Source organism: Tenrec ecaudatus, chromosome 3 (assembly GCF_050624435.1).
Source record: "Tenrec ecaudatus isolate mTenEca1 chromosome 3, mTenEca1.hap1, whole genome shotgun sequence".
NCBI classification, from domain to species: domain Eukaryota; kingdom Metazoa; phylum Chordata; class Mammalia; order Afrosoricida; family Tenrecidae; genus Tenrec; species Tenrec ecaudatus.
The window spans coordinates 220,118,696-220,145,236 of NC_134532.1; the positions used below are offsets into that span (position 1 = coordinate 220,118,696).

A 26,541-nucleotide genomic window follows, 5' to 3' on the forward strand; every position below is an offset into this window, starting at 1 on the left:
CAGGACAGGGTGTCCCCTTAGCCCTGTTCGGGGAAGGGCCAAGGTCAGCTGGCCCACCAGGACGAACCTGTTAGCTCCCACCTTGCTTAATTAGCTCCCTTGCTTTGTGGATGGCACACCTCACCACATCCACCTCACTCTGTGGGCCGAGAAGCCCACCAGGGTGTCTCCAGCAGGGCTCTGCTGTCCACATTCACTGCCCTGCGCTGTCCCTGTCCCCGGGTTCTCCCGCTGTGTCCTCTGGGTCTAGGAGGTTCTCAGTGTAGGGACCCTGGGTTCAAAGGATACCTGGTGGGATGCCTACCCTATCCTCATGGACATAGTGGGAGTGTGACATAATGTACCCCCCTGCCATAATGTAAGCCCCTGTTGTCATTGTCCTTGGTAGTTCTCATCAGATCAGTTCTAGCTCACGGCCATCCCTGGCTTGCTGAGCAGAGTGGCTCTGGGGGTCCTCTAGGCTGTGACCCTTTGGGAGCAGATTGCCAGCCCCTAGAGTGGGCATGACCACATGTCCGGCTGGTAGCCCAACACACAGCCCCCCTCACACCCTCAGTGGTTGCTCTGTGTTGGGGTTCCCACTGCCTCATGCACCTCTTCTTCATACATGTGGCAGTGCCCTCACCGGCCAACCGACTCTGTGTGCGTGTGCCCTGCCGTGTGCTCGACGCAGACCCCAGGGGACCCCTTAGTGCTCTCAAGGGGTGCTCACCTGCTCAGTCTCTGTGCGGGGTCTCGCCCCCGGCGCCCTGCCTCGGACAGGGCTCCCCTCTGACCCTGTTGTGTCTCCTTGTTCCTGAAGATTACGACTCGGATGTGATGAGCAGCTCATACGAGTCCTATGATGAGGAGGAGGAGGACGGCAAGGGCAAGGGTGCACGGCATCAGTGGCCGTCCGCAGAGGCCTCCATGGACCTGGTGAGAGATGCCCGCATCTGTGCCTTCCTGCTGAGGAAGAAGCGCTTCGGGCAGTGGACCAAGCTACTGTGTGTCGTCAAGGACAACAAGCTCCTGGTAATGCCCAGCGTGGCCACCCTCCGCACCACCTCTGTGTCCAGGCCCCACTGCCCTCCACAGGGGAAGGCGGAGACTGGGTGCCCACCCTCAGGCCATGACCTTGTTCCCTCAGCGTGTCCACCCCCTGCATCTCGGCCCTGGGAGTGCAGGCTCATCTGCCAGCCAGGCTGGGCTGGATGCTCCCCCTGCCCTGCCCCTGGGCCAGTGGATTCCTGAGAGCCAAGTCATGGAGGCGGGACTCCAGGGGCCAGCGGGCTGGCCAGCTGGCCAGGAAGGAAATGCTTGGGGAAGTGAGAGGCCGGAGGGGGTGGGGAAAAGATGGGAAGATGCCTCTGGTTGGTCCCCACTGTGACGAGTCAGTCACAGGAGGTGCAGGGGGGAGAAGACACACGGTCCCTCTCTCCTTTCTCCTCCATCCTCCCTCCCTGCCCCCCTCCAGCCCCAGATGCCATAGCTGATGTAGTTTATGTGCTGCACTTGAGAATATATTGGCCCAAATTAACTTTGGGATTAAACAAAAGAAAGAAAGAAGCCACTGAAACGTGTGAGGGTCACAACAGACTGTGTGAGGGCTTACGTGACTGGTCCCGGAAGCAGCTTCTGCACGGACACCCAGTGTGGTCTGCCATGGGCAAGGGGCCGAGACCCTGCATGTTGCCCGGGAACAGCTGTGTGCCTGGCGGGACAGTGTGCGGGCATGGTTTGCAACCTGGTGGCCTAAGTGATTCCCAGCTGAGACCGTCCCAGATGCTGCCCTGGGCTTATAAGGCAAGCAATCTGGGGCAAAGGCAGTCTGCTTGGCTCTCTCCTCCCTAGAAGAGTCACCGGCTTAGAGACCGGCAGGGGAAGCTCTGCCCCATCCTGTCAGGGTGCCGACTTGATGGCAGTGGGTTTGGTTTTGTTCTGAGAAAGGGCAAACGGCAGTTGGCAAGAAAGAAGGAAGGACAGACAGACAGTCTAGGATACATTCTCCAGTAAATAGGCTGCAAAGGGCTCTGGAGATCATTCCTGATCTGAGCCCCCGGAGTGGGGGCGGGGTGCAGAGTCAGCTCAGAGCTGGGGGGCAGGGCCCCTCCTCTCCAGCATGCTGGGACTTGGGAGGAGTTGAGCCTGATTGCCCTGTGCAGCACGGGTGTCCGTGCGACCAGACAGTTATGAATCGCCTCAGGTGCTGATGGCCTCCAGACTGAGGAGCAGTCGCCTCGCAGTGTCATTACTGCCACACTGATGACTTATTACCCCCGCAAGGGAGGCCAGCTAGGAGGGCAGAGAAAACCTGGACCCAGGGGGATCAGAGCCTGGTGATCAGATGGGGACCCTTAGAGAGAGGAAGAGGGGCTTGAGTAAGGAGGAGGCTCTTTTGGCATGAGCTGTTTGAAGCCCTTTGTGCGTGTGTGCATGTGCGCACGCACACACACACACTTCCATGGAGATGAAGGCTATGGGGTCCAAACCATGGACTAAACAGAAGAGGCATTCCAGGCTGCAGCTGTGAACAGAAACAAACACCAGCAACAAAGTTATAATCTTCTGATCAGAAATTACAAGATCAGGAGGTGAAAACTGGGCAGTGATTGGTTGGAGGCAGGGTATCAGCTGTTCTGATTGGTCAGCTTGAACACTGGGCTGGAAAGTTGTTACACAGACCATTATTTTTTACCAGGGCTGGGGAGCTATGTTTCTGCCAAGGCTCACTTGATATTTAGAGCATCATTCTCAGGCCACACAGAATTAACCACTGTATTAAAATGAGCCTGCTGTAGTGGTCCCACATTTAATTTACTCACCGCTAGAGTGATGACGGGAGCCATGTAGTGCAGCTGTTACTAACCTCCAGGCGGCAGTTCGATACCACCATCTACTTCAACAGAGAAAGATGAGGCTGATGCTCCTGGGTTCTGTAGGGTCACTGCGAGTCAGAAATAACCACTGGCAGAGACTATGGGCTGAGGATTATAGGGGAGCATCCTTTAACTCGAAGAGAAAACAGTTTCTTATTCACAGACTTTCAGCAATGGATCTGAGATACTGAGGGACCAGGGCACTGAGGGATCAGGGCACTGAGGGACCAGGACACTGAGGGACTGGTACACTGAGGGTCCAGGCTGCTGAGGGACCAGGCTGCTGAGGGACCAGGGAACTGAGGGATCAGAGCACTGAGGGATCAGGGCACTGAGGGACCAGGACACTGAGGGACTGGTACACTGAGGGTCCAGGCTGCTGAGGGACCAGGCTGCTGAGGGACCAGGGAACTGAGGGACCAGGACACTGAGGGACTGGTACACTGAGGGTCCAGGCTGCTGAGGGACCAGGCTGCTGAGGGACCAGGGAACTGAGGGATCAGAGCACTGAGAGATCATGGCACTGAGGCATCAGGGCACCGAAGGACCAGGGCACTGAGGGACCAGGGCACTGAGGGACCGGGACACTGAGGGACTGGTACACTGAGGGTCCAGGCTGCTGAGGGACCAGGGCTCTGAGGGACCAGGGCTCTGAGGGATTGGGACACTGAGGGACCTGGACACTGAGGGACCAGGACACAGGGTCCAGGCTGCTGAGGGACCAGGGCACTGAGGGACCGGGACACTGAGGGACTGGGGCACTGAGGGATCAGGGCACTGAAGGACCAGGGCACTGGGGGATCAGGGCACTGAGGGATCGGGACACTGAGGGACCAGGCCACTGAGGGATCAGGGCACTGAGGGACCAGGGCACTGAGGGACCAGGGCTCTGAGGGACCAGGGCTCTGAGGGATTGGGACACTGAGGGACCAGGACACTGAGGGACCGGGACACTGAGGGTCCAGGCTGCTGAGGGACCGGGGCACTGAGGGTCCAGGCTGCTGAGGGTGAAGGAGTTGGCAAGAGCTCAAGATGAGTCCAAGCTCCTCCTCAGGCCCTCCAGACCCCTTCACTTTAGAACTTCCTGCAGATCACCACCTGAGCTTGCCTCATTGCAGCAAGTTGAGGCCGGGCTGTAGCCCAGACCAGACAAAGAGAACCAGACTAGGCCTGCTGCCCTCGAGTTGGTTCTGACTGTAGCGACCCTGCAGGGCAGGGTAGCGCTCCCTTGGGGGTTTGTGCCTGATGTGCAGAAAGCCGCCCCCTTTTCCTGGAGAGCACCTGGCGGGCTTGAGACACCAGATTTGTAAACCCCAACCCAGAAGCCCCCAAGCCACCGAGGCTCGCCACCCAAAACATGCCCAGCCCCTGGTCCTGAGATTCTCCCCCAAGTCTTAGGGACAGTGCCTGGGTGGATGCCGCTCATGGAAATGCTGGGTCTGCAGGAAGTCCACTGATGTGGAGTCTGGGACTTTCCTCTCCACCAGAGAGCAAATCTCTGTGTACATCATCCGCTTAATATAATCATTCCTCCACCTTCCAGAAAGCGGACAAACGTGGTGTAAACAGGGAGCAGCAAGTGATTGGGGTTACTAATCAAGAAACATGGAGCGGGTAGCAGATGTGACACCGTGTGTCTGAGACAGATGTAGCATGTAGCAGACGTGACACTGTGTGTCTGAGACAGATGTAGCATGTAGCAGAGGTCACACTGTGTCTGAGACAGGTAGAACGGGTAGCAGACGTGACACTGTGTGTCTGAGACAGGTGGAGCGGGTAGCAGACGTGGCACCATGTGTCTGAGACACAGATGGAGCATGTAGCAGATGTGACACTGTGTGTCTGAGACACAAATAGAGCGTGTAGCAGACGTGACACCGTGCATCTGAGACAGGTGGAGCGGGTAGCAGATGTGACACCATGTGTCTGACAGATGGAGCATGTAGCAGAGGTCACACTGTTTCTGAGACAGGTAGAGCGGGTAGCAGATGTGACACTGTGTGTCTGAGACAGGTGGAGCAGGTAGCAGATGTGACACTGTGTGTCTGAGACATAGATGGAGCATGTAGCAGACATGACACCGTGTGTCTGAGACAGGTGGAGCGGGTAGCAGACATGACACTGTGTCTGAGACACAGATGGAGCATTTAGCAGACGCGACCATGTGTTTCTGACACTTAGAGGGGAGGGGAGGGGAGGGTCCCGTCCTTCTCTTGCTGAGTCAGGAACCAAAATGCCCCTACTTGCTGAGCGGCACGTCCATGTTGGACTGGTGTGCCATGTCACCACATCTTCCACACCCCCACCCCAGCCTCAGTGCTCGGTGGGGGGGGGAGGGGATGCCATGGCCGTGGCACATCCCCGAGCCCACGCACACTGTGTCCCCGCAGTGCTACAAGAACTCTAAGGACCAGCAGCCCCAGATGGAACTGGCCCTGCAGGGCTGCAGCGTCAGCTACGCGCCCCAGGACGGCAAGAAGAAGAAGCACCAGCTGAAGCTGCTGCAGCCAGGCACCGACCCCCTGGTGCTAGCCGTGCAGAGCACGGAGCAGGCCCAGCAGTGGCTCAGGGTGAGCGGCCCTGCCCCGCGCGCCGCCCCCCGCCCCTCCCCACGCTGGCCTGCAGTCTTTGTGTCTTGGTTTGTTTTCCTGGTGGGTGGGGTGTCAGGCTCCAGAGAAAAGCTCACTCCTCATTAAGAGTGGACACAGTTCTGCCCCAGGTCCCACTTCTTCCCTTCCCATCCTCTCCGGCTCCTGAGCTGTGTACCCGGGCAGCTGCTGCCCTCCCTCTCAGGTGCGTGGCCGACAGTTCCTCACACCCAGTGCCTCCCGGATGGTTGGTCAAGGCGCCCCCCAGGGCGGGCCCAGACCCCGGGTTGGAAGGTGGCTGAGGGCCGCAGTCTCCCGGGTTCCGAACGCCAGGCGGTCTGACCAGCAGGGTGGCCTCCTCCACGAGGCAGGACCTTGTTCTCCTTGCGTTTGTTCGCTCGTGGGTTTCCAAGTGTGGCCGTGCATTGGCCTGACTAGTGTGCCTTTGACAGTGGAGGGTCTTGGGGCCCTGGGGCCTTGATGCTGAGCCTGCCTTCCCAGGCAGCCACACACCCTGGGACCTGAGCTCGTCTCCCGCCCTGGGTGGCACCCGCAGGGTACTGAGAGGGGCAGGACTAGGGGCAGGGAGGCATATGGAGAAGAGTCCTTGCCCACACTCAGGGCATCTTCTCATCGCCCCCGCCACCCCCACCCCACCAGATCTGCAGGGCAGGGCTCCTGGCAGCTGGGGCTCTAGGCTCCGGGTTCTGTGGTGGGTGGTCACAGGTGCAGTTGTTGGGTGCCTCCAAGCTGACCTTTGTGACCCCATGGGACAGAGTCGAATGGCCCACGGGGCTTTTCTGTTGGTCATTAAGTGGGTGGCGATGTGGGCTTGGCATGGAGCTACTGACTGTAAGGTCAGTGGTTTGAAGCCCCCAGCCTCACTGGGAGGAAGATGACTGCCAGGCAGTCCCAGGACCCTGTCCAGTCTCACAATCCGTCAGAATGAACTCAGCGGCGGTGGAGTGACTGGGGTTCAGGTTCATTGGATGCAGGTCTCCGGGCCTTTCTTCCTCGCCGGGTCTGACAGGGCTGGAGCTGTCAGGCTTTCAGGGTGCAGTGCCACCTGGGTGACGCCTGTGTTAGAGATGTCAGTATCAATTGGTGTCCACAGCTCAAACCTGCTGTGCCATTCTGACCCATAGCAACCCTCCAGGACAGGACAGAACTGTCCCTGTGGGTTTCCTGGGGCCCGTCTTTCCCCGGCAAGGGGTGTCGCCCTGGAGCCGTGCCCTGGGAGCTCTGAGCAGCCAGGGTCCCTGGCCATCCCCAGGGGAGGGCCCAGTTTGCAGTGGAGCAGCCCTTTAGCCGACATGTGACCCCAGAGGAAGGCATGGGCTCTCGCTGCCCACCACTCCCCCTGCGTCTCCCCTTACCCAGCCATCTGGGACCCCCAGGCTGAGGCTCACCCCAACAGCCACCTCTGAGGGACTGACCACACCTTCCTGCGTGTCTCTCAGATGCCAACAGCCGGGCCATCACTGTGTGAGAGGCCCCAGCGGCCTTGTCTCTGGTTCTGCCCTCGCGGGGTGGGCAGTCTGTCGGGTCTCCTGGGTCTTGTCCAAGGAGTTGGCAGTCCTCTGTGCCTGTGTCCCACCGGCTGGGGCCCTGGGCAGCACAGCACTGAGGGGTCAGTTGTCTGCTCTTTGGGAGCCTGGAGGCAGACATGGCATCTCACTTCGTGCTCTGTGCTGGAGGCTGGAAGCAGGAGTTCCTCCTGCTCCTGTGCAGTCAGTTTGTGTGAGCTGTGGCGAAGGTCATTGTCATGTGAGCTGTGGAGAGGTCATTGTCCTCAGCTGTGGAGAGGTCATTGTCGTGAGCTATGGAAAGGTCACTGTCGTGTGAGCTGTGGAGAGGTCATTGTCCTGAGCTGTGGAGAGGTCATTGTCGTGAGCTGTGGAGAGGTCATTGTCGTGAGCTGTGGTGAGGTCACTGTCGTGTGAGCTGTGGAGAGGTCATTGTCGTGAGCTGTGGAGAGGTCACTGTCGTGTGAGCTGTGGAGAGGTCATTGTCGTGAGCCGTGGAGAGGTCATTGTTGTGTGAGCTGTGGAGGGGTCATTGTCCTGAGCTGTGGAGAGGTCATTGTCCTGAGCTGTGGAGAGGTCATTGTCGTGAGCTGTGGAGAGGTCATTGTCCTGAGCTGTGGAGAGGTCATTGTCGTGAGCTGTGGTGAGGTCACTGTCGTGTGAGCTGTGGAGAGGTCATTGTCGTGAGCTGTGGAGAGGTCACTGTCGTGTGAGCTGTGGAGAGGTCATTGTCGTGAGCCGTGGAGAGGTCATTGTCCTGTGAGCTGTGGAGAGGTCATTGTCGTGAGCCGTGGAGAGGTCATTGTTGTGTGAGCTGTGGAGGGGTCATTGTCCTGAGCTGTGGAGAGGTCATTGTTCTTTCTCCTCTCTTCAAGGTCCAACTAGGAGCTTGGGTGCCAGGGTGGGTCAGGTGCCAGGGTGGGCTAGGTGTTGGCTGGGCTGGAAGCCACCAGGTTGGTGGTTGGACCCTGCTGTTCCGCCACTGAAAAATGAGGCTGCCTGCTCCTGTCAAGGTTTACAGCCTTAGATAAGAAAATATATTAGCAACAGCATATCTGATAAAGGGCCAACTTCAAAGACCTATTGGAAAGCCAAGACTTCAACAAGAAGAAAGAAAGGGCCCTCTGAAAAGCTGGGCACCAAACATGAGCACAGTTTCCTGGAGATGAGCTGCAGACAGCCGGCACAGGAGGGACTGCTGCCCTCACTCTGCAGGAGAGAAACACTAATTAAAATAACAACGAGGCAGAGATCGCCTCACAGAACACTCTGAGCAAAAACTATTTTAAATGCAGCAGAGGATGTGGAGAAGCCGCTGGGGGCTAGACTTGCACAGCCTCTCTGAGAAGCAGCAGGGCGCGTCCTTCAACCAACCCAGACACCGCTGCATGTGGCCCTCCGTCAGCATCCCGCCACTGGCACGATGCCCAAGGACGGCAGGAACACGAGAGCAGCAGACACAGGCAAGCCAGCGTGTGGACGGCAGCTGCTCCTAACTGCACAGACATGGACGCCATCCACCCCCGACTCTAATGGACGGACAAACAGGCACACTCACACGGTGCATGTTACAGTGACCAGCCTGCGGACCCCGCCCCTGGCACCGGCAGAACAGCACTCTGCTCAGGAGGAGAGGCCAGGCTCTGGAGATGACGTCATGGTGGGTGAAGTCAGCGAAGGAGAGGACAGCCTTCAGCGGGATGGACGGACAGACATCATGGCTGCCGCTGGGGACTCGGGCATCACAAGGGTGAGGCAGGTGCAGAGCAGGCAGTGTGTCCTGCTGTGTGCCAGGTCTCTGCCAGCTGGGACTGACTCCCCCCCCCCACACACACACACATACAGCATCCAGAGGGCACATTGTGGAGACTGGGGTTCTTCCTGTCACCAAGAGGGACAGTGTGCGAGGTGAGCGCCTGACAAGTGACAAGCCAGGCCTGTCAGAGAGGAAACCCTGGTGACACCCGCTGAGGTTGAGGGGGCTCAGACTCTGGACCCCAGCCCCCCCACGAACTCCGTGGAGGGTCACTTCACTGAGTCACTGGCTGACACGACCCTCCCGGAAGAGCCGGCGTGTGTAATCTGAAGCACAGACTAGCACGCTCATTCTCTGACTTCAGAACATACAAGAGAGCCATGGCCGGGAAACCGCTGGTGGCTCCAGTCCACGGAGAAGCCAGACTGTCAGCCCATCCCACACCTGGCTCACAGACTCCAGGAGGATGGGGGGGCACAGGCCGGGCGGGCTTCCTCCTGCAGCCTGGGGGCTGCGGGGCGCTGCTGCAGCACCCGATGGCAGCGATACCGCTGAGAGAACAGAGGCTCCTTGATGCCAGCAGGGCCCCCTTGGGTGAGTGCTCAGAGCATCTTCTGGGAGCCCTGCTCTGCTCCTCAGATAAGGATTTGAGGCTCCAGGCCTGCGTGGCGTCTCCGGGGCATGGGGCACACACTCCCCGGCAGGCCAGCTGGTAAGGGCCCGAGCCTGAGCCCGAGCGTCCAGCTGGTTGGAGGTGGATCTCTTCCCACCCCAAGGCTGTGGCCACCCTGTGCCCTGCCAGCCCATGGCTCACATGGGGCCTCTGCCAGCATGGGAGGTGACCATCCTGCAGACTTAGAACTGCCAGTCCACAGGGACATGAGAACCCACAGCTCACCCAACTTCACACAGTTCTCTTAGCTGCCATCGTCGGGAACAAGCCTGGCCTGCAGTCACCCTGTAAAGAACTCTGTGACCCCCTGCCATCCCCACCCTGAGACCAGGGGCAGACAAGGGTGGGATCCCCAACCCAACTCCCACCCCCACCCCCAGTCAGGTCGCTAAGGACCTGTGGCTTTAAAACAATGGATTTGTGTTGTTGTGAGTCCTCTCCAAGTTGGCTCTGACTCCTGGGACCCGTCGGACGTTTCCCACCCCCCACCGTCGCGATGTTGGAGCCCTTGTTGTAGATGCTGTCACCCATCCAGCTCGCCCGAGGCCTCCTGTGGTTGGTGACGTGCAGGGGCAGATGAAGCAGAAAGCCCTCAAGGAGATGGAGGGACACAGGGGCTACCACAGGGGGTTCAGACACAGGGACAAGGGTGAGGGCGGGCAGAATGGGTCACAGCTCGCTGTGGGTCAGAGCTGACTCAATAGAAACGAGCCACAAAGCCCTTTACCAAGCCTGATGTCCTTCTCCAGGGACTGGCCTCTCCTGACAACATGTCCCAAAGCATGGAAGACCAAGATTCCCCATCCGGGCCTCTAAGGAGCCCTCTGGCCGTTCTTCTCATGATACAGATCTGTTCGTCCTTTTGACAGTCCATGGTCCTGTCCGTAGTCTTCTCCAGCACCACAGTTGAAGTGCATCGACTCTTCTGCGGTCCTCCTTATTCAGTGTCCAGCGTCCCTGTGCACACAAAACGGCTGAAAGCACCAGAACTCAAGTCAAGCACTCCTCAGTCCTCGGAGTGCCCCCTGGCTCTCAGCACTGCGGACAGGTCCTGAGCAGCCGCCTGGCCCCGTGCAATGTGTCCCCTGATTTCCTGAGGGCTGCTGCTTCCCTAAGCACAGCTCATGGGCCCAGAGCTCCGTGAAATCTTTGGCCACTCTAATGTTTTCTCCACATCTCATGATGCTGCCTGCGGGCCCTGGGTGGGTGGGTGGGGGGGTTATTTCCTTTCCGTGGTGCTGAATCCGTGTTGACGGCTGCAGGCTCCCATCAGCCAGCACTTCAAGTCCTTCCAGCTCTCAGCAAGCAACTCTGCCATCTGCATGTTGCAGATTGCTAACGAGTCTTCCTCCGACCCTGATGCCACCTTCTTCTCTGTGGACTGTAGACTGTGTGTGTGAGAGAGCAGTTGTAGGGTCCCAAGGCCTTGGGCAGGCAGCACAGAAAGCCCCTCTGCCCACCCCACTCCCATCTCCTGAGATACATCGTGATACATTGTTGCCAGTGTCGAGCTGGAATAGTGATACGTTGTTAACTAACTGGTGTCCAGGTTCACAGAAGCACTCCCTTGGGGTGCACAGCCCGGTGGGTTTCGACAACTGCATCATTTCTCCTTTGTCCCTTGATGAGACCTGACAGACTAGTTTCTCTGCCCTGAAATTTCCCTGGGCTCCCCTTTGGACCCTCCCTGTCACCTGTCTGTCAGTCTTCTCATGTCTTTTCCGATGCTCCCTTTCCAGAATGCTTGACAGCTGGAGCCACACGTTGCCTAGCCTGCTCCCTGGCCTTCTCTTTGGCAGTATGTACTTCAGGCCTTGCTGCCTCTCCCTGCCGCCAGGTGCTGAATCCCCCGTAGTACTGCTGGGCCACGGTCCATCCTGGCACCTGTCTCGGTGGCTTCCTGGTTGAGATGTTAAGCATGAAGTTGCGTAATCATTGGTGTGACTCTTTGGGAGAGCACCCAGGTCACCCACCGGGTTGAGTCCCTTCAGGGGTGGCTTCGGATACAGGGCCCACCCCAGCCACCTCGGTCATAGCACCTCCTGTAGCAGGCGGAGATGCGGCCACCGTGGGAGGCAGGTGTCCGTTCCAGCTGCCCACATCCCCGGCAGCTCTCGATAGAGCCAGAGGTTTGGATTCTGGCTGCTCTGCGGCGTGGGCAGAGGTCTCCCCTTGTGATCTGGACACACCCCTAGTTCTGGCATCTGTACAATGTCTATTCAGGGCACAGGCAGAAGGACGCCAGCCCATGGGGTCATTGCAGCTCTCTCTGCCCCTGTGCATGGGGGAGCCCCAGGGTGCCTGGAGCATGGAGTCCCCCAGGGGCACTGTGGAAGGCAGGCCTGACAGTTTGTGTACCAAGGCCAGCCATTGGAGACCCCGAGGCAGCCCCACGTGGACCTGTGGACCCACCATGAGTCAGAATGGACACAGCAAAATGGCTCATTTTGACTATTAGGTCTGGTGGCACGTGACTAAGCACTCACCTGCCACCCCAAAGGTGAAGGGTTCAAACCCACTCACTTACTCCAGAGGGGTAAGGCCTGGTGGGCTTGTCCAGAAAGACAGCTACCCGGGCTGCCCAGGGGTCAGTTCTGCTCTATCCTGCAGTCACTGGGAGCAGTGAGGGAATGGCTGCCACCTGGGACTGGGCTCTGCCTCCTGGGCCTACTCCCCTGCCTGTGCCACCGCTACTGCTAACTGGGGGCGGGACCCACGGCTCCCGGGTCTCACACCTGTCTCCCTTCCCACAGGTGATCAAGGACGTGTGCAGCAGCTGCAATGCGCCCTTGGACTCTGAGTGCCCTCCCCTGTCCAGCTCCCCCGTGCACAAGGCTGAGTTGGAGAAGGTGGGTCTCCCCTGGGGGTGGGCAGAGCCTGAGAGAGCTCTCTCTAAACACACAGAGAGAGGTACAGGGGTGGTGGGTGGGGTGGCACAGGGGTAACGGCTTCTCACCACCAGGGGCTGCTTTGCTGCTGGTCAGGCTTAGCCCGCTGGAGCTGCAAGTCCTACCCATGCAGGCTATGATGCCCCACATTGCTCGCAGGTGGGGGAGGGGGGTGTGGCATAGAGAGAGACAGACACAGAGCGAGTGATAGAGACAGAGAGAGACTGAGAAACAAACACACAGCGTGTGAGCACATGTGTATGTAGTCTGGGGGCTACACCCTGTCTCATCGTGTGAGCTCACCACACTGAGGAAGGGAGGGCACGTTACCTGACAGAGAGCCATGACATGACATCCCATGAGCTGCGTTACCATGTCGAGTGTGGAGGGCAGAGATGCTGCACAACATACGTGTGGACAATTTCACTGATTCACATCGCGGACGCTGGTGACGTCATCCTGAACTCTAGGATGTGAGCATGTGGCACTGGGAGGGGGGTTCCATAACCCGGCACCGTATTGCATCCAGGGAGGGCCGTCACACGCTGTGACATGGCAGTGCCTTATGGGAGATGGTTACAGTGCATGATGAGGGTGATTACATTGTATCACATGTAGAGGGTCCTCACATGCTGTCACGTGGTTACCTTATGGAGATAATTACATAACTCCTGACACTGCAGCATGCACTGTATTATAGGACGTGATGTGACTTCATGGAGGGCGGTCCATTTTGTCCAGTGACTGCATGACCTTGCATTATTATTTTATTCACCATTTTATCGAGGGCTTGTACAGCTCTTATCACAATCCACACATCCATCCACTATGTCAAGCACATTTGCACAGTTGTTGCCATCATCATTTTCAAAACATTTTCTTTCTCCTTGAGCCCTTGGTATCAGCTCCTCCCTCACGAACACTTGATAATTTATTATTTTTTCATGTCGTATACTGACCAATGTCTCCCTTTACCCACTTTACTGTTGCCCATCCCTCAGGGCGGGGGTTATATGTGGATCATTGTGATTGGTTTCCCCTTTCTCCTCCACCTTCCCCTTCCCCTCCTGGTATCGCTACTCTCGTTATTGGTCCTGAGGGGTTTATCTGTCCTTGATTCCCTGTGTTTCCAGCTTTTATCTGTACCCATGTACATGCTCTGGTCTAGCCAGATTTGTAAGGTAGAATTGGGGTCATGATAGTGGGGGGAGCATTAAAGGACTAGAGGGAAAAGTATATGTTTCCTCGGTGCTTCCCTGCACCCTGACTGGCTCGGCATGACCTCACATTGTATGACAGGGCTGTTAGGTGAAATCACAGTACATAGCACCTCAGGAGGGTGATCACGTTATGTCCCAGGATTGTATTACATTATGGGACAGACAGCCCCCCAGCCTGGGACCCCCTGGGCTCCAAGTCCCAGTTGTCCCCTCTCTCTGTGGGGACAACATGTGGCAGAGGTCTGTTGTGACACTGAGATGAGATGACAGGACAAAGGGCCTGACCCAGGACCTGGAATATAGCAGATGCCCAATAAATGCCCCTCGTCTAAGTCTTCTCCCCGCTGGTCAGGATGCGTCCCGTCCCAGAGCACTGCTCTCTCTGGGGCATGAAGATAGGGGGCACAGCCACAGGCAGAGGCCAGGAGTGGCACATGCCTGCCCAACCTGTCCGTCCATCCATCACCTGCAGCTCATGGTACTTCCAGGATTCTTCTCCAGCACTGTAATTCCAATGCTCCCTTTCTTCTTCAATTTCCTTAATCAGTGTCCGACTCTCACGTGCTTGGGTCAGGCTCACCAGTCTTCTAAGTAACCTCCCTGCTCTTCAGTCTTTTAAAGGGGTCTTGGGCAGCAGATTCACCTAATGCAGATCCTCTTATGAGCTCCTGATGGCTGCTTCCACGAGGAGTGGTTGTGGATCTGAGAAAGACGAAATCCTTAACAACTTCAGCCTGTTCTCCATTTAGCGAGACCTGACCTCTTGGTCCAATGGGAGGATTGGGTTTATAGAAAATGTCATATTGTGAATGACAGGCCGCATTTCCCTGAGTGCCCCCTACCAGACGCTGCCCCTGGCTGAGCCCCCAGCTGCCCTGCCGGAGATGGAGGGTCAGCCTGGTTTTTAAAAAGATTTGATGCTCATGGCAAAGCGAAGCAAGTAGTTGCCAGCAGGCTGCCCCTGGCTGATGGCCCCTTGTCCCCATCCTCACCTGGCTGGCCGCTAGTGACCCTTCTCCCTCCATGCCACTGCTCTTGTAGCCTTTGCCACCAGTGACACTCAAGTCACCTGGGCGCCTGATACGTGTCCCCTGCCTGTCCACCGGGGAGCCACGGTGGGGATGGCCTGGCTCCCTCCGTGCATAGTGCCATCCCCAGGGCCGGGCCCACTGCCTCGTGTCCGCAGCTGCTGCTGTGGCTTCCGGAGCCTGGCGCCGCTGGGGCGCCCGCTTTAACGCTGTCCCCGAGGAGCTGCGACCCAGACCCAGCTGTCTCCCTCGTTGGCAGAGGCCCTGCTTAGCTGGCCTAGTGGCCATGGACCCATGGACTGAGCAGTCTCACACTTGCCCCCCTACAGAAGTTGTCCTCGGAGAGGCCAAGCTCGGATGGGGAGGGCGCTGCTGAGAATGGAGTGGCCGCCTCGAACGGGAAGGAGCCTGGTGAGTGCTGGGCAGTCAGGGGGATGCTTGGTAACCCCGGGTCTTTGCTGGGTGGAGACCTTTCTCCAGTGGTCCCTGACAGGGACCAGTGAATCCCCACCCCCTGGGGGAGCGTATGCCTGCATGGCTGCCTGCTCCTTCAGGCAGGCCCTCAGCTCGAGGTCATCTGTGCCCTTGGTGCTCGATGCTGGCCGGCCCTGCGTCATGCTCACAGTGGTTCCCGTGTCTGAGCCCGTGGTTGTAGCCATGGTGTCCGTCCGTCTCATCGGGGGCCTTCCTCTCCTTCGCTGCCCCTCTACCAAACATGCTGTCCATCTCCAGGGACTGGTCTCTCCTGACAACATGTCCCAAGTACGTGAGACGCAGTCTTAGCGCCCGGGCCTCTAGGCAGCCTCCTGACCGTAGTTCTGCCAGCACAGGTCTGTTGGCTCTTTTGGCCAGCTCCCGGATTCAAATGCACCCATTCTTCTTTGGTCTTCTGTCCTCCCCATCCGCCCTTCACGTGCACGAGAGGCCATTGGTCGGGGTCATCTCATGGCTGTGCAGCCCTGGCCCCTGGGACATGGAGGGCTTGTGCTCAGCTCACACCACGGGGCAGACCCTAGGAAGCAAGGCCTGGTAACCCACATCTGTGGGGATCGCCGTCTTGGGGACCCTGTGGGCCCAGCTCTGCTCTGTCTTGTGGGGTCCCTCTGACTTGGGGAGGGGGTGGGACCCGCCGGGGGGTCGCAGTTACGAATTAGTGCCTCTCAGGAGCCCTGGCGGTGCAGTGGTTAAGCAGTGGCTGCTGACCAGAGCATGGCCATTTCAGGCGCCCTGTGGGAGAAGCATGAGGGCGTCTGCTCCTAGGAAGTGACCACCTCGGGAGCCCAGGGGCAGCTCCACCCTATCCTGTGGGGTCGCTGTGAGTCAGAATCCACTCCCTGGCCATCAGTTGAATCGATTTTTTTTTTAATTTTGCAAATATTCCCTCCCTGTCTGTGACTGGACTTTCAATTTCCTGGGCAGGAAGGGCCAGTTGGGGGCAGGTAGAGGGGTTTCTCTGCCCACAAGGGCAGGGTGGTCCTTGATCCTGGGACTCCGGCTTCTCAGGGGCTTCCCCATGGAAGCCCGGCCCCACAGCCCTTCCTCTTGGGAGCAGAACCTGCATGCCACCTCTCATGCCGCCCCTATCCCCTGGCACCAGACAGTCACACCGGGCTCCAGATGCTCCAGGCTCAGGCTTCCCTGCCACCGCTCTGTACCTGTCATGCATTTGACAGCATGGGTAGACACGGCGTCTTTCACACACAGAGGCCACCCCGGGCCTGGGCTCTCAGCGCCCCATACTGGCGGCAGCCCCCCAAGCCTCCCCGCACCCAGTGTTGCTGCCGTGTTGTCCATGTGACTCCACAAGCACTGGGGACCCCCAAGCTGGTGGGATGGGCTTTACTGTGGTGTCAGGACTCGAACCCAGCACCATGAGGCTGGCTGGGTCTGGAATTTTCTCCTTCCATCACTCCTCTCCTCTGGAGCCATGGTGCCTATGTCCTCTCCTGTCCCTACTGACCATACACTGACTCAGTCACCCACACAGATGTTGAAGTGCTGCAGGCCTATCCTCCCTGTGTCCAGGTGCCCAGGGCACTGGCCGTGGTGCATGGAAGCTGCCCAGTCTCTTCAGGGCTGCCTTTGTAGAAACATCATCATTGGTTTCTTTCTACTTGCTTCAGCCTCTCTAGCCCCCTGAGGGTGAGAAGCCAGCACCTGCTTGTCACATTCCCCTTGTGGGCTTTCTGAGCACCTCCTATCTCCCAGACACCACTGGGGTGACTGCCTGTGTCTCGCCATGGGGAGACACAAGTCCAGAACTGGGCCTTAGATGGGGGGGTTTCCTCCATGCCAGCAGCCCAGGCATCTGGCGGAGCTGGCCCTGCCCACAGCGCTGCATGGTATGTCCTACCTGTGTGCTTGCCTCTCTGTCTGCATGGTCATCAGGTGGGTTCTGACTCACAGAGGCCCCATGGACAATAGGGGAGGACACTGCCCAGCCGGGGCCAGCCTCACAACTCCTGTTATGTCTGAGCCCCTGGTCGCTGCCACTGTGTCCACCCCTCTCCTTGAGGGCCTTCCTCTTTCATGAGCCCCTTCACACAGCTGGCTCCTCTCTGTGTTTGCACAAGCGTGTGTAAATGTGTGCACGCATGTGCTCCCAGCAGCCTGTCCCCTTGGGACTCACTGTCCTATAGCTTATGTGTATATTTACATGTCCGTGTGTGTGTGCCTGAGTGTGTGTGTGCTCTTGTGTTTGCATGCATGTACATGCGTCTGTGCTCCCAGAAGCCCATTTTCCTGAGACCCCTCCCCTATTGTCTGTGTGTATTTGTGTGCATGTATACACGTGTGTGTTCCAGCTGCTGGCTCTTGAGACCCTCTTCCCTATTGTCTGTGTGTGCATGTTCCTGTGTATATGAACCTGTGTGCCTGTGTGCATGTGCGTGTGTTCGCGTGCACCCCCCCATGCCCCCAGCAGCCTGGTTTGGGGCTTCCCCTCCCCTAGCTGGCACCGGCAGCCTTGCCTTCTCTGTGCTGACTGTGGGCACCACTGTCCGCAGTGAAGGGGAAGAAAAGCTGCAAAGGGGAGGCCAAGGGTCCGGTGTCCAAGGTCACAGGCAAGAAGATCACCAAGATCATCGGGCTGGGCAAGAAGAAGCCGTCCACCGACGAGCAGACCTCATCCGCCGATGAGGATGTCCCTGCCTGCGGTAAGGTCCCTGGGAAGGTGGCATGGGCGGGGCTAGTGCAGGCTCCACAGGGCCTTGACCTTTCCAGGAAAGACCTATTCCTGTGACAACTCATGGTCAGTGCTGGCCATCCCTGAGCTGCTTGACCCTCAGAGGTCGAGTGGAAGCGGCCCAGAAGAGCCCCGGCTGCAGCCTCACGGGAGTAGGGAGTCTGGTGCCTGGGTGAGCTTCCAGCCTGCAGGTTCATGATGCTGAGTGATGTGGGGTCCATTCCAGCTCACAGAGACTACAGGGGACAGAAAGAGCTACCCCTAGGGGTCACCCGGGCTGTCCACCTGGCCGGCCTGCCTCTGAGCTGCCCACCTATCTGTTAGCATTTGAGTGTGGCCCAGGGGCACCTTAAGCTCCGTGAGGTGTGGCTAAACTGGGCGCACACCTAGCTCCCCCCCAGGGGGAAAGCATGCAGCCTGCGTTTGGCAAGTTGTCTGTGGAGAGGCTGGCCCTCCCTCTGCTCCAGCCCCAGTGCCATACTTCCCAGAACCTTCCATCACTCCAGGTTGAGCGAGTGTCTCCTTCGCTGGCTGCCTGTCTGTTCCCAGGAGAGTGTGCCCATGAAAGTGGCTGCTGAGACCCCGGAGGCGGCACTGGCTGGTCCCTGGGTTCCCCACGCCTAGGTCTGCCCAGAGGGCGACACCTTTGTCCTTTCTCCCGGCGGCAGGCTATCTGAATGTGCTGACCAACAGCCGCTGGCGGGAGCGCTGGTGCCGCCTGAGGGACAGCAAGCTGGTGCTGCACAAGGACCGCACGGACCTCAAGGCCCACATGGTGTCCATTCCCCTCCGCGGCTGCGAGGTCGCCCCGGGCCTGGACCCCAAACACCCGCTCGCCTTCCGGCTGCTCCGCAATGGGCAGGAGGTCGCTGTGCTGGAGGTACAGACTGTGCGCCCTCCTGACACCCTCGGCTTTGCCTCTGCCCCCTGCCCCTCCCTGTGCATGGGCCCCGCCCCTCCCTGTGCATAGAACAGCTCACACTGAGGGAGGACCCTGCTTCTGTGTGAGTGAAGCCCATCCTCCTTGTGGGAGGTGCCCGCCCCTCCATGTGGCTGGAGCCTGCCCCTCCATATGCATAGAACTGCCCACCCTGTGAGAGAGCCAGCTCTGCTGCGTGGGTGGCTCAGACACCCTGAGGCTCCCAGTCCCAGCCCTGTTTGCATGTGTGGGTGGCGGGGGGTGTAAGGCCACCACAGCCTCAGTACAGCAGGAGGAGGTGATCATCCCAGTGCTGGGGTCTGTCTCACTAGGGTCTCCTTGCTTCTCACTGCCCCTGCTCTACCAACCGTGATGTCAATTCCTAGAGGGCGGGTCTGGGGGGGTGTCAGGGACACAGTGTCACTTTGGGGAGCCAGTGGCTTCTCTGGGCTATTATTTTTCTCCACCCTAGGTTGAGGAAGTTCCCGGGTAAAGGGCCCCACTGGGCTCCTTGCTCTTCTTTCCTGGAGCTCTGAGGCCCCTGTCCCTCCACTGGCTTTTCTGTCTGTGATGAACTGAGAGAGAAGTAGGCACACAGCCACAGCCCAGCGGACACAGCTTCAGCCGTGGCCGTTCCTTTTCCTGGTGACATGATCAAATGCAGGAGCCACAGCTGCCCGCCCTGACTTGGAGGTGGGGGTGGCGGGTTCTGGTCACATCCCTTCCACACCTGGCATCTGCCATGTCTTCAGCATTCCCCAGCAGCTACCCAAGGGCTTCCTTCCCCTGCCTGCCTTTTTCATTGTCGGACTTTTGTTAAAAAACAAACACACAAACAAACAGACTCCGGCACTCCTGCTTAGTCCCAACCACTCTGTCCCCTGAGCTCTGTACCACTCTGGGTGGACCAGAGAAACAAATTCATGGACACGCATATGTGTATAAGATAGAGTTTTATGTACAAGAGCAACTGAATATCGAGAAAACATCCCAGCCCAGTCCAGATCAAATCCATAAGTCTGATATTAGCCCATATGTCTGATACCAGTCTATAAAGTCCTCTTCAGACTCATGAAACACATGCAGTGACGCTGAGAGCAGGAAGATCACAGGCCAGTGGGTGGGAAGCCTTGTGGATCCAGTGGTGGTGGAAGCATCTCAGCACTGACATGGGTCTCCTCATGGCTTCTCCAGCTCCAGGGCTCTGGTTCCATCAGTGTAGTTGTTCCGTTCATCTTGTCAGCAGGAAGATGAAGCAGAGAATGAGTGTGTATCTGTGCTCCAGTAAGCTATTTATCTCCATAGCTCCTCCAAATGAGGTCACCATGCTGTGGACCTGACTGACAGGCTAGACTCCACCCCTCATGCATAATAGTCTCAAGCTGACACCAGATGATCTCACGACCACAGGACTTCTGTTGGCACACAGTGGCTCCCAGCCCCCCCCCACCCCCCAGGGCAAGACTTTTATGGCATATGGCCAGACCTACCAAACAATTAGATTATGGTTGGGGCGCCACTCCACGTCTGTGATATATGAAGCATTGGTGGAAAGACCCAGGTCCACCACAGATAGGACCCATCCACCCTGGGCAGCTGGAGTAAGACTTTCAACAGCTGTGACTGGCTGTGTGAGACCAAACGTCATCTGCCTTCAGATTGCCTGCTGGCTCTGTTTCCACTGCCACCCTTCTTGCTTGATTGTCTCATAGAGTTTACAGAGGACATTCCATTCGATGTTGACAAACCACCTTGGGAAGCGATCACCGTGGATCAACTTGTTGGCGGTGGGTTGTGAGTTTCTCTTGCTCGGGAAGATGAACAGATGTGGACTTGGTGGTCTGAAGCTGGGGCTCTGGACTTTACTGGAGAAGAGTGAGCTTTGCTGGATGTACCTCAGAGGACACCTTACAGAGATGTGATGGTAGAAACCTTCCGAAACTGGACTCGGGGTAGGAATGGACACAGTCTTCCAGGGCACAGATAATGGGATTTATGAAGAATGAATTCTGCCCATTCCACATTGGAGAACTCTGTGTGTTCAATGGCAGGAAAAATCACCCCACAACCAGGGAAGGCCTCTGAGAGGATCCATGGTAGAAACCCACCCCACGACTGAAGAACAGCATGGTGAGAACTGCAAAGAGGTGATCCGGGTGGAAGCTTTCTCAGCCTGACTGAAGATCAGATTATGCTCAGAGGAACTGCCCGTGGTATTCCTGCCGAATGTCATGAGCGTGGCGATCACACACTCAGTCGTCCAGTCAGACGGTGAGGTTCCCAGATTGGGGTGCCTTGGTTCTTGCTTTGCAGCATGGAAAGAATTCTCCCGGCAGAAACACATTTGCAATCCAAGTGACTTTTATGAGGGAAAGGGAAGTTTCAGGTTTTACAGTCTCAGAATGCACACACTGTTTAGGAAAGCATACGAGGCCTCACGGAAACCATGTGGGGTCCACAGCTGAAAATCCACATACAAAGTATACAGGAACAGGGTGTGAACCCACGCTTGGGGCTCTAGGAGATCCCAGAGGCCCAGAGAGAGGGTGCCGGGCTGTGTACCCACTCTTATTCCTGCCCACCCCACTGGCTGGGGGAGGAATGATTGAGAGCATTGGTTGATCCTACTGGCAGAGTTTAGGCCCACCTATGTGATGCCATGTGGCTGGGCCCAGTCTGTGTGCCAGGTGGACCTCCCACAAGGGCCTAGGGGGCTTGTGTCTGAGCATGCTCAGTTTGGATCTTCCCATAGGTGTCTAATGGGTGCCTGATTTCTTTCCAGCCCTGCTGTTGTGGCCCTATGCAGGTATTGGGGAGACAACCCCACCCCTCTTATTCCTATTTAGGCTACCTAGCAAGATCACACAATGGATACCAACATTACCAGGATAATGAATGTGTGGACCCTTGCGGTTGTCCCTCTTATCTGAAACCTCACATGCCAACACGAGGAAGAGAAAAGTCTTTTAAACAAAATGATTGTGGGAAGCCTGTGGTGTTCCTTTACTCCACTCTAAACATATGAGAAGACACCACAATGTAGAGAGGCCTTGCGCATGCGTGCTGTGTTCCAACACTGAACAGCCACAGAATTCACAGCAGAGGCATTATGAAGGTAAGGAATGCGGGCAAACCTTTTGTTGGCCTCCAGCACAATTGCAGCATGAGAGAAATCACACTGGAGAGAGGCCTTCCTTATGAACGTCAAAGAATTTGAGAGAGACATTTAGAATCTCTCAACACTATACATACTTAGAAGGCTTCACAGTGGGGAGAAGATTTAGGAATGTACAGAATGTGGGAAAGCCTTTAAAGATCGCTCAGCACTGGCTCAACACATCAAAACACACAATGGGGAGAGGCCTTGCGGATGTGAAGAATGTGGAAGAGGCTTCATTCGGTCGTCAGCATTATCACAACATAAAAGAAAACACAGAGGAGAAAATGGAGAGAATGGAAAGATTGCAGGAAAGCCTTTTATGGTCCTTTTGCCCTGAATGGACATAGCAGAATCCGCAGTGGGTAGAGGCCTCAGGAATGTAAAGAATGTGGGAAATCCTTCAGTAAGCCATCAGCATGATTATGACAAAAGAGAACATACAGTGGGTGTAAAGAATGTAGGGCAGCCTTTAAATATCATTCAGGACTGGCCCAACATACCAGAACACACAGTGGGGAGAGGCCGTATGAATGTAAAGAGTGTGGGAAAAGCTTCAGGTGGTGATCAGCATTATGCCAACGTGAGAACACACGCATAGAGAGAGGCCTTATGACTGTGACGAATGTGGGGAAGCCTTTAAACACTGTTCAGAATGTCTTGCCATCTGAGAACACACAGTGGAGAGAGACCTTCTGAATGTGAGAGATGTGGGAAAGCCTTTAGTCAGTCCTCCGCTCTAAAAAAACAGACGTATTTATGGGAGAGAAGCTGTTTAAATAAAAAGGTGGGAAATAATTTTATTGGTAGAGAACCCTGACTCAACACAACACAGTCTGCATTTTGGAGACGTCTTTAGTGTAAAAATTCTAAGAGACCCTTTGCTTCCTTCAAGGGACCCATGATTCATCCTGAAGAAATAAAAGTGTGAGGACCATGATAAGGTCTGCATTCCTCCCTCATTTCTCACTAGACCTAAGGAGTGTCAGGGGTGAGCAGAACTTGCCTTATGTCTGTGAGGAACGAGGAACTTCAATTCTCCCTAAACCTTGAAAAGCCAAATGAGGAGATTTACCATGGAAAAAAAGAATACGTATGCACTCATGTGGGAAACCCTTCAAGCATGCCTCATCTTCTTGAACACCGAAATCAAGCAAGTGCAGAGTCCAGGGCAAGTTCTGCTTCCACCCAGTGAGGATTCCTGTGGATGGGATCATCTTAATTAAGTTAATTCACATCTTTGTTAACCTCCAATTAACTACCTCCAGTGACATTTTAAATCATTCGTGCTCAAAGAACGGAAACATCTCAGTCTTTTGGAATTCGTTCAGTATGGACTGATCCTGTGACTGTAAATGGTGAATGTATTTCCCTATCGGCCCTCAAACAAACACTAGGATTGGAAGCAAAGGACCCTCCCAATTATAGCACGTGGCTTTGGAGAAGTATCAGAGCATCACTTTCTTTCCTGATGTGCTTATGTCTTCACCAAAAGCCCCCTCAAACTGTGATGTTGTGAAATGTGCTTTCTCTGAATGTTTCCAATTTTTGAAAATCCATTTTTAACTTTTTAATCTAATTAAACCTCCACGTAGCTTCAAGCCACCAGAACACTGCCCTCCCCTGCCCACACACACACCCTTAATCGTCTCCTCAGTTCTTCCGCTGAAGAATTTGGCCTTCACAATGACAGGTTGCTTTGGAAGCTGACCCTTCCCCAGAACTTTGTAGTAGTCTGACCGCACCACATCCATGACAGGAGCAGCTCCAGTCTTATTTTTGACAGCATTGACCCTGGTCTGCTCACTGCCCAAGGTCCACAGTTTACTGAGGTTCACAGTTGGGCAGAAATTCTGGATCCTCTTCAAGTGTTAATGTCGCATACCTACTTTTCCAAAGTAACCTGGATGGTATTTGTCAAAGTGGATCCTGTGATGATGCAAGCCACCAACATTGCTCCGGCCTCCTGGGTGCTTCCTGTGCTTCCCGGTGCGGCCGTGGCTGCGGCTCACATGGTCCCTAAGTTTCCAGGTCTTCCTCGGTCTGGAGAGCATGTGGGCGACTGAGACAAAAGAGCCAATTTTTATTATTTTTTCATTAAACACACACACAAAGGAATCTCAGGATGGTGGTTCCACTGTATGGGTTGCTTTCCAAAATAAACAAGCAAACAAACAAACGAATTTACAACCAAACTCACTGCCATCGAGCCGATTCCAACTCACGACCACCCTAGAGGACAGGGTCCCTGAGACGCGGGACTCGGCCCAGCCCAGCTCAGCGTAGAGTGGGTGTCACTCCCTGTGGGAAGAGACAGCCTCGTCTTTCCCCTGAGGAGGGGGTGGTGGTTTCAAACTGCTAACCGTGGGATTGCAGACTGAGACGTAAGCAGGAATGTCTCCGGGGCTCCCTAACATTCCAGGATAGAGACTCACAAGGCAGAACTTCAAGGCCCGTGGCACAGTTGGTCCAATATTTCCCTGCTAACTTCAAGGCCATCAGTTTAAAACTACCAGGTTTCCCAAAATGGCAATACGTTAACATAATAGAAATTTCCAGAGGGCGGAGGTGGGGTGTGTCTTCTCTCTCCTGCCTTGGGATGCCCCTTCCCCTCCAGCAGATGGGCCACTCGCCTCTAGATGGCCTCATCACATAGAAACCAGGTGGACATGCCAGGCTCCCTTGAGTCCTGGAGTCTGAGCAAGGTCCACAGTAGCCACAATGACTTCAGGGTGGGACACCTCATCCCAAACGCTTTAATAAAACTGGGCGTGGCTGTAGCGGGGAGGCAGAGAAGAGGCAACCCCTCGGTTAGGTGGACTGACACCGTGGCTCATCAAGGTGCTGGAACACAAGCAGGCCTGGGAGGGTGGGCAGCCTGGCATGACCCTGACCCTCTCCTGCTCTGTCGTGCACAGGGCTGTTTGAGGATGAGGCGCGTGCAGGCCCCCCCGTGTCGCGTGGTGCCTGGGGTGTCTGAGTCGGAGCCGGCACTGGGTCACAGCAGCACTGTCATTGGATTGCAGAGGGCACAGTGCTGCGGCCAAGGCTGCCCCAGGGCGGGGGCTCAGCAAGGCGGGTTCCAGGGGGTTCTGTCTCCGTAACCAGAATGCGCTTCTGCCTCCCCTCCCCTAGGCCTCGTCGTCGGAAGACATGGGCAGATGGGTGGGGATCTTGCTGGCCGAGACAGGCTCATCTACGGACCCGGAGGCCCTGCACTACGACTACATCGATGTGGAGATGTCCGCCAACGTCATCCAGACAGCCAAGCAGACCTTCTGGTGAGGCAGGGCCGGTGTAGTCAGTGGGGTCAGAGGACAGAGGGGCAGACATGGGGGCATGGAGCCAGGGAAACAGCCACGGGGCATCGACAAGCCTGAGGAATGGTCAGCAGAGTCGAGGAGATGGCCATGGGGCAGCCAGTGGGTCTGGGATATGGCTTAGGAAGTGGGACACAGCCAGGGGTGGGCAAGGGTCCAAGGTCATGGATTCCCACGTCTTGACATTTAAGGCGCTCCGGTGACATGGCGGTTAAACGCTTCTGCTGCTAACTTGAAGGTCAGTGGTCAAAACCAGCTCAGGAGAAAGACGGAGCTGTCTGCGTGGGCAACAACTCCCCTCTGCCCTGCAGAGTTGCCCTAGGTCAGGAGCGGTGTGCCTGGGCCTGATTGGCATTTAGCCTTTGCCATGACAAGTCACCACAACCTGGGCTCACAGGGCCACAGGGACTCCCGCCTGGAGGGGCTCAGTCTGCACTGCTGGGCGTTTGCCTCAGATGCAGGCCCTCTCGTCAGTGTCCAAGGGGCCTTGGTCCTTGTCCGTGCAGGTCACTGTGAGTGCGGGTCACAGACTCACGCACATGCTACGTGACCACCACTTCTGTCACTTGCACATGGTCACGTCTCTTGGATGACCCCAGTGCTGCTCTTCGAGCCCCGCGGACACTCAATGGACAGAAGGAAGCAGCAGGTGATGCGGCGACATTTGGGAACCCGTACAGAGGTGTGTGCCAGGACACGGGTACACTGCTGCGGCTAAAACTGGTGGAAGAAAGGGGGAAGCCAAGGAGCTGCACGGAACCTTTCAAAGGGCAACTCACGGCCACAGAGCCAGACAGTATCCTGAGACGTGCAGACAGGGAAGAGCACACTCAGCGTATCTGGAACTGGAACAACTCAAGACAAGAAAAGGAAGTCAAGCCTCGAATTTTGGTTTTGAAAGATTCTGGAGACAAAATACTGATTGCCCCAAGAAGCATCCAGAGAGGATGGAAGGAATACACGGAGTCGCAGTGCCAAAAAGGACTGGCTGACAGTTCAGCGTTTCAGGAGCGAGCCGATAAGCAAGAGCCGATGGGGCGAAGGAAGAAGTCCCAGCTGTACTGGCAACATTCACCAAAAGAAAGGCTCCAGGAGTTGACGGACACCACTGAAATGTTTCAGCAGCTGAGGAAGCACTGGAAGCACTCACTCGTCTCTGCCAGGAAATGTGGAAGACAGCTGCCTGGCCAATGGGCTGGCAGAGATCCGTATTTGTGCCCATTCCAAAGAACGGTGACCCAACAGAAGGCTCCGACTAGAGAATTCTATCACTAATAGCACATGCAAATAAAGTTTTGCTTAAGTTCATCCAACGCTGGTGGCAGCTGTACATTCACATGGAGCTTCCCGAGATTCCAGCCAGGTTCAGAAGAGGACGTGGAACATGCCTGATGTCAGATGGAGCTTCGCTGAAGCAGAGAATT

The 26,541-nt window shown here is 56.4% G+C and overlaps 1 protein-coding gene and 1 pseudogene across 1 annotated transcript in view; one reads left to right on the top strand and one right to left on the bottom strand.

Annotated features, from left to right (window-relative positions):
* The window catches only part of AFAP1 (actin filament associated protein 1), a 68,852-nt gene that overhangs the window by 23,632 nt on the left and 18,679 nt on the right, over positions 1-26,541 (top strand). Inside the window, exons 5-11 of the mRNA XM_075544653.1 lie at positions 803-1,014; positions 5,249-5,428; positions 12,155-12,250; positions 14,867-14,948; positions 17,543-17,692; positions 18,390-18,601; positions 24,933-25,078. Coding sequence (XP_075400768.1) covers positions 803-1,014; positions 5,249-5,428; positions 12,155-12,250; positions 14,867-14,948; positions 17,543-17,692; positions 18,390-18,601; positions 24,933-25,078 — 1,078 coding nt within the window. The remainder of the gene's footprint in view (positions 1-802; positions 1,015-5,248; positions 5,429-12,154; positions 12,251-14,866; positions 14,949-17,542; positions 17,693-18,389; positions 18,602-24,932; positions 25,079-26,541) is intronic.
* On the bottom strand, positions 22,704-23,851 carry LOC142443111 (large ribosomal subunit protein uL15 pseudogene; annotated as a pseudogene).